Source organism: Nerophis ophidion, linkage group LG21, assembly GCF_033978795.1.
Source record: "Nerophis ophidion isolate RoL-2023_Sa linkage group LG21, RoL_Noph_v1.0, whole genome shotgun sequence".
Classification (NCBI taxonomy): domain Eukaryota; kingdom Metazoa; phylum Chordata; class Actinopteri; order Syngnathiformes; family Syngnathidae; genus Nerophis; species Nerophis ophidion.
Genome location: NC_084631.1, coordinates 756,891 through 769,257, shown reverse-complemented (window position 1 = coordinate 769,257; position 12,367 = coordinate 756,891). Strand labels below are relative to the sequence as shown.

General features: G+C 42.9%; 1 protein-coding gene across 7 annotated transcripts in view; it reads left to right on the top strand.

Moving 5' to 3' along the window:
• Window positions 1-12,367, top strand: part of LOC133539549 (MAP7 domain-containing protein 1-like) — a 98,668-nt gene that overhangs the window by 53,700 nt on the left and 32,601 nt on the right. For 5 of the 7 annotated variants that reach the window (XM_061881537.1, XM_061881538.1, XM_061881536.1 and 2 more), the window contains 2 exons: window positions 8,655-8,763; window positions 9,415-9,519. In XM_061881537.1, the coding sequence (XP_061737521.1) occupies window positions 8,655-8,763; window positions 9,415-9,519 (214 nt within the window). The remainder of the gene's footprint in view (window positions 1-8,654; window positions 8,764-9,414; window positions 9,520-12,367) is intronic. The other 2 variants (XM_061881540.1, XM_061881539.1) reach the window with 1 other exon arrangement.

The following is a 12,367-nucleotide window of genomic DNA, read 5'->3' as shown; positions in this document are numbered from 1 at the left end:
GGTGTGTGAAGGATATCACCACATGGGCTCAGGAACACTTCAGAAAACTGTCAGTAACTACAGTTTGTCGCTACATCTGTAAGTGCAAGTTAAAACTCTACCATGCAAAACGAAAGCCATTTATCAACAACACCCAGAAACTAGCCTGTGCCAAATTTTTTGCAACATTTTTGCTGCCATTAAATAAATGATTATTTGCAACCAAAAAAAATGCTGTTTCTCAGTTCGAACTTTAAATATTTTCTCTTTGTAGTCTATTCAATTGAATACAAGTTGAAAAGAATTTCCAAATAATTGTATTCTGCTTTTATTCACGATTTACACAACGCGCCAACTTCACTGCTTTTGGGTTTTGGAGATACCCACTCAAACAGAAAAATGGTAGATCGGCTGTCCAGAAACTTGACTATTCCAGCTTTGGCCTTTTTTGTCATTGCTGTTGTGTCCTTGGGCAAGACACTTCACCCACTTTGCTCCCAGTGTCACTCACTCTTGTGTATGAATGGGACTGACTGTTGTGTGGTGGGAGAGGCAGTTACTTGAATGGACAACCACCTTTCTGTCAATCCATCCCAGGACAACTGTGGCTACAACTGTAGCTTACCACCACATGTGACTAAATAATGGGTTCCCACTCGAGTGTGCGGTCACAACCGCGGAGTCCACGGATAAACCGCGGGTCAGGCGGGTGACATGACGAAAAAATAGATTTTAAATAGATTCTGGCGGGTGGCGGTTGAACCAATTGGGAAATATATATTGTAATAATGCCAGGAATGTAGGCTCATAAAACTTCTTGGTTTGTCTTGTCTTTATTGCACAAGATGTAATACAACCACACAACTCTCATGTCTCTAACGCTTTTCCAGGGACAACTGCAACTCTCACTTCCTGTCGATAACGTCACTTCCCTATCTCTCCCGGAAGTCCCGCCCCCCAGCCAAAGTCATTGGCTAACACCCTGTAGCCAGCTGCTACATTATACATAGTTCAATGTTATGTTGAAGAGCTTCATTTAGTCTACTGACGTGTATTTATAAATGGTTGATTTATACAGGCTAGTAGGTCAAGTGTTGTACCTGACAACTCTTGATGGTACAATCCATATAAGACGTCACAGATGACGTCACGCTAACATCACGTGACACCTCTGATGAAGGCTGACAACACTTGATGGTACAATCCATATAAGACGTCACAGATGACGTCACGCTAACATCACGTGACACCTCTGATGAAGGCTGACAACACTTGATGGTACAATCCATATAAGACGTCACAGATGAGGTCACGCTAACATCACGTGACACCTGTGATGAAGGCTGACAACACTTGATGGTACAATCCATATAAGACGTCACAGATGAGGTCACGCTAACATCACGTGACACCTCTGATGAAGGCTGACAACACTTGATGGTACAATCCATATAAGACGTCACAGATGAGGTCACGCTAACATCACGTGACACCTCTGATGAAGGCTGACAACACTTGATGGTACAATCCATATAAGACGTCACAGATGAGGTCACGCTAACATCACGTGACACCTCTGATGAAGGCTGACAACACTTGATGGTACAATCCATATAAGACGTCACAGATGAGGTCACGCTAACATCACGTGACACCTCTGATGAAGGCTGACAACACTTGATGGTACAATCCATATAAGACGTCACAGATGACGTCACGCTAACATCACGTGACACCTCTGATGAAGGCTGACAACACTTGATGGTACAATCCATATAAGACGTCACAGATGACGTCACGCTAACATCACGTGACACCTGTGATGAAGGCTGACAACACTTGATGGTACAATCCATATAAGACGTCACAGATGAGGTCACGCTAACATCACGTGACACCTGTGATGAAGGCTGACAACACTTGATGGTACAATCCATATAAGACGTCACAGATGAGGTCACGCTAACATCACGTGACACCTCTGATGAAGGCTGACAACACTTGATGGTACAATCCATATAAGACGTCACAGATGAGGTCACGCTAACATCACGTGACACCTCTGATGAAGGCTGACAACACTTGATGGTACAATCCATATAAGACGTCACAGATGAGGTCACGCTAACATCACGTGACACCTCTGATGAAGGCTGACAACACTTGATGGTACAATCCATATAAGACGTCACAGATGAGGTCACGCTAACATCACGTGACACCTCTGATGAAGGCTGACAACACTTGATGGTACAATCCATATAAGACGTCACAGATGAGGTCACGCTAACATCACGTGACACCTGTGATGAAGGCTGACAACACTTGATGGTACAATCCATATAAGACGTCACAGATGAGGTCACGCTAACATCACGTGACACCTCTGATGAAGGCTGACAACACTTGATGGTACAATCCATATAAGACGTCACAGATGAGGTCACGCTAACATCACGTGACACCTCTGATGAAGGCTGACAACACTTGATGGTACAATCCATATAAGACGTCACAGATGAGGTCACGCTAACATCACATGACACCTGTGATGAAGGCTGACAACACTTGATGGTACAATCCATATAAGACGTCACAGATGACGTCACGCTAACATCACATGACACCTCTGATGAAGGCTGACAACACTTGATGGTACAATCCATATAAGACGTCACAGATGACGTCACGCTAACATCACGTGACACCTGTGATGAAGGCTGACAACACTTGATGGTACAATCCATATAAGACGTCACAGATGAGGTCACGCTAACATCACGTGACACCTGTGATGAAGGCTGACAACACTTGATGGTACAATCCATATAAGACGTCACAGATGACGTCACGCTAACATCACGTGACACCTGTGATGAAGGCTGACAACACTTGATGGTACAATCCATATAAGACGTCACAGATGACGTCACGCTAACATCACGTGACACCTCTGATGAAGGCTGACAACACTTGATGGTACAATCCATATAAGACGTCACAGATGACGTCACGCTAACATCAGGTGACACCTCTGATGAAGGCTGACAACACTTGATGGTACAATCCATATAAGACGTCACAGATGAGGTCACGCTAACATCACGTGACACCTCTGATGAAGGCTGACAACACTTGATGGTACAATCCATATAAGACGTCACAGATGAGGTCACGCTAACATCACGTGACACCTGTGATGAAGGCTGACAACACTTGATGGTACAATCCATATAAGACGTCACAGATGAGGTCACGCTAACATCACGTGACACCTCTGATGAAGGCTGACAACACTTGATGGTACAATCCATATAAGACGTCACAGATGAGGTCACGCTAACATCACGTGACACCTGTGATGAAGGCTGACAACACTTGATGGTACAATCCATATAAGACGTCACAGATGAGGTCACGCTAACATCACGTGACACCTCTGATGAAGGCTGACAACACTTGATGGTACAATCCATATAAGACGTCACAGATGAGGTCACGCTAACATCACGTGACACCTGTGATGAAGGCTGACAACACTTGATGGTACAATCCATATAAGACGTCACAGATGAGGTCACGCTAACATCACGTGACACCTGTGATGAAGGCTGACAACACTTGATGGTACAATCCATATAAGACGTCACAGATGACGTCACGCTAACATCACGTGACACCTCTGATGAAGGCTGACAACACTTGATGGTACAATCCATATAAGACGTCACAGATGACGTCACGCTAACATCACGTGACACCTCTGATGAAGGCTGACAACACTTGATGGTACAATCCATATAAGACGTCACAGATGAGGTCACGCTAACATCACATGACACCTCTGATGAAGGCTGACAACACTTGATGGTACAATCCATATAAGACGTCACAGATGACGTCACGCTAACATCACGTGACACCTGTGATGAAGGCTGACAACACTTGATGGTACAATCCATATAAGACGTCACAGATGAGGTCACGCTAACATCACGTGACACCTCTGATGAAGGCTGACAACACTTGATGGTACAATCCATATAAGACGTCACAGATGAGGTCACGCTAACATCACATGACACCTCTGATGAAGGCTGACAACACTTGATGGTACAATCCATATAAGACGTCACAGATGAGGTCACGCTAACATCACGTGACACCTGTGATGAAGGCTGACAACACTTGATGGTACAATCCATATAAGACGTCACAGATGAGGTCACGCTAACATCACGTGACACCTGTGATGAAGGCTGACAACACTTAATGGTACAATCCATATAAGACGTCACAGATGAGGTCACGCTAACATCACGTGACACCTGTGATGAAGGCTGACAACACTTGATGGTACAATCCATATAAGACGTCACAGATGACGTCACGCTAACATCACGTGACACCTCTGATGAAGGCTGACAACACTTGATGGTACAATCCATATAAGACGTCACAGATGACGTCACGCTAACATCAGGTGACACCTCTGATGAAGGCTGACAACACTTGATGGTACAATCCATATAAGACGTCACAGATGAGGTCACGCTAACATCACGTGACACCTCTGATGAAGGCTGACAACACTTGATGGTACAATCCATATAAGACGTCACAGATGAGGTCACGCTAACATCACGTGACACCTGTGATGAAGGCTGACAACACTTGATGGTACAATCCATATAAGACGTCACAGATGAGGTCACGCTAACATCACGTGACACCTCTGATGAAGGCTGACAACACTTGATGGTACAATCCATATAAGACGTCACAGATGAGGTCACGCTAACATCACGTGACACCTGTGATGAAGGCTGACAACACTTGATGGTACAATCCATATAAGACGTCACAGATGAGGTCACGCTAACATCACGTGACACCTCTGATGAAGGCTGACAACACTTGATGGTACAATCCATATAAGACGTCACAGATGAGGTCACGCTAACATCACGTGACACCTGTGATGAAGGCTGACAACACTTGATGGTACAATCCATATAAGACGTCACAGATGAGGTCACGCTAACATCACGTGACACCTGTGATGAAGGCTGACAACACTTGATGGTACAATCCATATAAGACGTCACAGATGACGTCACGCTAACATCACGTGACACCTCTGATGAAGGCTGACAACACTTGATGGTACAATCCATATAAGACGTCACAGATGAGGTCACGCTAACATCACGTGACACCTCTGATGAAGGCTGACAACACTTGATGGTACAATCCATATAAGACGTCACAGATGAGGTCACGCTAACATCACGTGACACCTCTGATGAAGGCTGACAACACTTGATGGTACAATCCATATAAGACGTCACAGATGAGGTCACGCTAACATCACGTGACACCTCTGATGAAGGCTGACAACACTTGATGGTACAATCCATATAAGACGTCACAGATGACGTCACGCTAACATCACGTGACACCTGTGATGAAGACTGACAACACTTGATGGTACAATCCATATAAGACGTCACAGATGAGGTCACGCTAACATCACGTGACACCTGTGATGAAGGCTGACAACACTTGATGGTACAATCCATATAAGACGTCACAGATGAGGTCACGCTAACATCACGTGACACCTCTGATGAAGGCTGACAACACTTGATGGTACAATCCATATAAGACGTCACAGATGAGGTCACGCTAACATCACGTGACACCTCTGATGAAGGCTGACAACACTTGATGGTACAATCCATATAAGACGTCACAGATGAGGTCACGCTAACATCACGTGACACCTCTGATGAAGGCTGACAACACTTGATGGTATAATCCATATAAGACGTCACAGATGAGGTCACGCTAACATCACGTGACACCTCTGATGAAGGCTGACAACACTTGATGGTACAATCCATATAAGACGTCACAGATGAGGTCACGCTAACATCACGTGACACCTGTGATGAAGGCTGACAACACTTGATGGTACAATCCATATAAGACGTCACAGATGAGGTCACGCTAACATCACGTGACACCTCTGATGAAGGCTGACAACACTTGATGGTACAATCCATATAAGACGTCACAGATGAGGTCACGCTAACATCACGTGACACCTCTGATGAAGGCTGACAACACTTGATGGTACAATCCATATAAGACGTCACAGATGAGGTCACGCTAACATCACGTGACACCTCTGATGAAGGCTGACAACACTTGATGGTACAATCCATATAAGACGTCACAGATGAGGTCACGCTAACATCACATGACACCTCTGATGAAGGCTGACAACACTTGATGGTACAATCCATATAAGACGTCACAGATGACGTCACGCTAACATCACGTGACACCTGTGATGAAGGCTGACAACACTTGATGGTACAATCCATATAAGACGTCACAGATGAGGTCACGCTAACATCACGTGACACCTGTGATGAAGGCTGACAACACTTGATGGTACAATCCATATAAGACGTCACAGATGAGGTCACGCTAACATCACGTGACACCTGTGATGAAGGCTGACAACACTTGATGGTACAATCCATATAAGACGTCACAGATGACGTCACGCTAACATCACGTGACACCTCTGATGAAGGCTGACAACACTTGATGGTACAATCCATATAAGACGTCACAGATGACGTCACGCTAACATCAGGTGACACCTCTGATGAAGGCTGACAACACTTGATGGTACAATCCATATAAGACGTCACAGATGAGGTCACGCTAACATCACGTGACACCTGTGATGAAGGCTGACAACACTTGATGGTACAATCCATATAAGACGTCACAGATGAGGTCACGCTAACATCACGTGACACCTGTGATGAAGGCTGACAACACTTGATGGTACAATCCATATAAGACGTCACAGATGAGGTCACGCTAACATCACGTGACACCTCTGATGAAGGCTGACAACACTTGATGGTACAATCCATATAAGACGTCACAGATGAGGTCACGCTAACATCACGTGACACCTCTGATGAAGGCTGACAACACTTGATGGTACAATCCATATAAGACGTCACAGATGAGGTCACGCTAACATCACGTGACACCTGTGATGAAGGCTGACAACACTTGATGGTACAATCCATATAAGACGTCACAGATGAGGTCACGCTAACATCACGTGACACCTCTGATGAAGGCTGACAACACTTGATGGTACAATCCATATAAGACGTCACAGATGAGGTCACGCTAACATCACGTGACACCTGTGATGAAGGCTGACAACACTTGATGGTACAATCCATATAAGACGTCACAGATGACGTCACGCTAACATCACGTGACACCTGTGATGAAGGCTGACAACACTTGATGGTACAATCCATATAAGACGTCACAGATGAGGTCACGCTAACATCACGTGACACCTCTGATGAAGGCTGACAACACTTGATGGTACAATCCATATAAGACGTCACAGATGACGTCACGCTAACATCACGTGACACCTCTGATGAAGGCTGACAACACTTGATGGTACAATCCATATAAGACGTCACAGATGACGTCACGCTAACATCAGGTGACACCTGTGATGAAGGCTGACAACACTTGATGGTACAATCCATATAAGACGTCACAGATGACGTCACGCTAACATCAGGTGACACCTCTGATGAAGGCTGCAGAAGCAAGGTAGCCCAAACTTGTCAGGTGCAACACTTTACCTTACTAGCCTATAGAAATCAACCATTTATAAATAGTTCAATGTTGTTACCCACATACGAAAAAGGAGCAGCACTCTTTGAAACTGTATGTGGGCATACTTTTATTTTGAAGTGTCTCGTTTGGTCTGTCGACGGATGTAAGGAAGCTACTTCCAGGTATGGCCAACAAGGTATTTCAATCAATCAATCAATCAATGTTTATTTATATAGCCCCAAATCACAAATGTCTCAAAGGACTGCACAAACCATTACGACTACAACATCCTCGGAAGAACCCACAAAAGGGCAAGGAAAACTCACACCCAGTGGGCAGGGAGAATTCACATCCAGTGGGACGCCAGTGACAATGCTGACTATGAGAAACCTTGGAGAGGACCTCAGAAGTGGGCATTTTTTAAATCCTCCTGAGAATGGGTTTCCTCTGCAGTAGATATGTGTTTTGTATAACAGAGGGGAAAACAATTCCTGAAATGTTTGACTCCAATAGACCAATAACCAGGGATGCGTGCTGATCGGTTTCGGACGATTGTTGGGGAAAAGTATATGACTGCCATTGCCGAATAATGTTTTTTTAAAGCGATCACAAACGCCAATCACTTAAGATAATAATCATCACCTTGATTATGGAATGCATTGCAGGCATGCTAAGAGCTACGCTAACCACAAAGCTAGCTTTGAACTTTTATTAGTTGCACAGTACTCAGAGCTACGCTAACCACAAAGCTAGCTTTGAACTTTTATTTGATTGCACAGTACAGTACATATTCCGTACAATTGACCACTAAATGGTAACACTGGGAAAAAGGTTTTCAACTTCTTGAAGTCGGGGTCCACGTTAATCAATTCAAGGTAAACATACATGTGGGGAGAACAAAGTACCGTTGACTTAAAAGGCAGCAAACGGTGAGAGAACCCATTTGAACATTTGTCGGGACATAGTTTTGATTGTTGGTGTTTATTCTGCTGCAGGAGCGATACGAGGCAGCCATCAAGAGGTCGACAAAGAAGACCTGGGCCGAGATCCGTCAGCAGAGGTGGTCCTGGGCCGGCGGACTCAACCAGACCTCTCGCAGAGAAAGTAAGTTTGCCATGAATATTTTTCAACTTCCAGGTGCCGAATACCCTTAGACAGACTGCAACTTAACTGCCGGTTAAATCCCAGCAGTGTTACTCACCCTAATTTGTGGCCAACTGATGCAATTTGAAGAAAGAGTCTAGGAGGCGTGTGCGGTTGCGAGGGCGGAGTACACAGGACGTCAGTGCTTGCAATTGTCCTGTGAAAAGATTGATCTGACAAGTATTTGGCGCAAGTCTGTTTCATTAGACGAGTCGTGTGAACAGCAAGGGGCTGTGAGGTCCGTGCCCTCTTTTTCAGACTGAACTCCCGTGCCCCCTTCGGCACAAACACGTGACTCGCTGCCTTTTTTTCAATCCCCCCAGCAAGAATAATTTGTGTGTGTTGGTTTCAGTCCAATTCTTTGCATCAGGACTATGGCAAACCTGTCTGACTAAACTAAACCCTTCCCACCCTGTTCCTTCAAATCCTTCCCTCCCCCTTTGAGCAATTGGGAATAGCAATGCGTCCTCCATGAGATAATGTACTGATTCATGGGAAGGGTGCGTCCCTAACCTTTCAGCCCCAGGTTTTTCCAGTCCATAGTCTGGGCCGGTGAGGGGCCACCCGCACCCATGTGAACAGATGTTGTGTGTTGCGTTCTCTCCGGTGCAGGCAGATGCTCGGCCTCCACGGTCAACTTGCCCAGACAGGTGGACCCTGTCATTAACAACAGGCTGTCCAAGTCCTCTGCCACGCTCTGGAACTCCCCCAACAGAAGTAAGGACGACCCGACGTCAATGTCCTCCAGGCTTCCTTCCCCTCCTCATTCCTCCTTCACTTTCCCCTAACCTGCTTTTTGTTTCCTTTCTTTTTATTGATATAATCGTCTCTGGTGACCTGCCTGCCTGCCTGTGCTTGGTCTTTGGTGTTTGGTCATTTGCCACACACTCTCACACTGTGGCTCTCGTCTGCATCCTGGTTTTTTCATTTGATTCATTTGGGTTTAAGTCGTCTCTGCATTTTGGATCAAGCTTCCTTCATCCTGAAGTCACTGGGCCATGCTTTGCAATATTGTTTGCTACGTGATTGTTTCATCAGCTCATGAGTTGTGGCATTTTCACGTCTCTTGTCCCCCTCCACCTTTCTGTCGGTGGCTTGGTGTGCAGGTGGTGGACATGACATCCTTGTCGAGTCCACTCCAGCTGAAAGTACATGTTTTTTCAGCTCATCTGATGTCGCAGGTGGATCCGGAAAATATTCACAGTAATCACGTTTTTTTTCCACATTGCAGCCTTATTCCAAAATGGAATGAATGAATTTTCTCCTCAAAATGCTACACTAAACACCCCAAATAGTGTTTTCAAATTCATTAAACGATAAAAAAACGTTTAGGTCTAGAATGAAAAATTATTATAATTCTAAGTACTGCTTTGCCATGAATCTCATATTTTAGCTCTGGTACATCCTAATCATCTTTATTGATTGGAGTCCACCTCTGGGGCGGCATAGCTCGGTTGGTAGAGTGGCCGTGCCAGCAACCTGTGGGTTCCAGGTTAGATTCCTGCTTTCGCCATCCTAGTCACTGCTGTTGTGTCCTTGGGCAAGACACTTTACCAACCTGCTCCCAGTGCCACCCACACTTAGATATTGGGTTTCACTATGTAAAGCGCTTTGAGTCACTAGAGAAAAGCGCTATATAAATATAATTCACTTCACTTCTTGTAAATTCAGTTGATTGAACACAATATGGACACACCTAGACTTAGACAAACTTTATAGATCCACAAGGGAGATTATTTGTTTTAGAAACACACTACAGTTGTTCCCTGCTTCAAGTACCAAATATAGTACTCTAAGGCAGTGGTTCTCAAATGGGGGTACTTGAAGGTACGCCAAGGGGTACGTGAGAATTTTTTTTTAAATTCTAAAAATAGCAACAATTCAAAAATCCTTTATAAATATATTTATTGAATGATCAAAAAAATATGAATGTAAGTTCATAAAGTGTGAAAAGAAATGCAACAATGCAATATTCAGTGTTGACAGCTAGATTTTTTGTGGACATGTTCCATAAATATTGATGTTAAAGATTTCTTTTTTTGTGAAGAAATGTTTAGAAGTAAGTTGATGAATCCAGATGGATCTCTATTACAATCCCCAAAGAGGGCACTTAAAGTTGATGATTACTTCTATGTGGAGAAATCTTTATTTATAATTGAATCACTTGTTTATTTTTCAACAAGTTTTTACTTATTTTTATATCTTTTTTCCCAAATAGTTGAAGAAAGACCACTACAAATGAGCAATATTTTGCACTGTTATACAATGTAATAAATCAGAAAGTGATGACATAGTGCTGTATTTTACTTCTTTATCTCTTTTTTTCAACCCAAAATGCTTTGCTGTGATTAGGGGGTACTTGAATTAAAAACATGTTGACGGGGGTTACATCTCTGAAAAAAGTTTGAGAACCACTGGTCTTAGGTTTGTGCCTGAAACATTATTTTAAAATGCAAGCATGCTAATTGATGAGAAATTGAACTGCAAATCTCATGTAAAAAATATACAACATAAAGTAGCAAGAAACACGTCAATAATGAATAAAGCAAAACATGTTCTAGACCAAAAATCACTTCATATTCTCTACTGCTCACTAGTGTTACATATCTGAGTTATTGTGTAGAAATATGGGGAAATGACTACAAAAGTAACTTCATTGACTTACGGTGTTACAAAAAAGATCAGTTAGATTAATACATCATGTTGTATATAGAGAATATACAAACCCTTTATTTATTGAATCAAAGACACTGAAATTCCTCCACATAGTGCATTTGCAAACAGCTAAAATTATACACAAAGCAAACTATTACCTGCTACCCAAGAATATACAACAATTCTTCTCAAAAAAAGAGGAGAAATATAGTTTTAGAGAAAAATGTCATTTAAAACATTTTTACGCACGTTAAGACCTTCAGTGTATCAGTATGTGGAATTAAGTGATGCAAAGAAATCAAACAATGTACTAATATGATCCACTTCAAGAAAGTCTTCAAACTTAGTCTTTACAAAGTACAAAGAAGAAGAATCATTATAAACATTCTGAATTTATTCATCCATCCATTCTTTCATTCTCAAAATAATCTTACTTTTCTCATCATATGAAATATAACTTACTTCACCAATTAGTATTTATTTATTTTTATTATTGTAATTACTTATGGAGTATATTGTGAATACAGGAAGTGAACAAAAGTTTTAGCAATTTTTATGTAAAAGAAAAGGGGTAGGATTAAATAAGCTCTGCTTCTTCCGACTCCTTTTCAAACATGTTGAAAAGAGAAACTGGAAATTGTGATGTATCATGTTGTATGTGTGATGTATCATGTTGTACGCTTGCATGTTCCAAATAAACTCAAACTCAACTCAACTCTACAATGTTAACATGTATCAAGTATTAAACTATGACTGAGGTGTATACCTACAAAATTAGCTAAATACAACTAGGATGCTAACATTACCATGCGTACAAGTATCATTTGATGCATAGATGTATTGTGTACCCCAACAGTATACATCTTAATGGGCTGCATGTGGCCCGCAGGCCGTAGTTTGCCCACTTCTG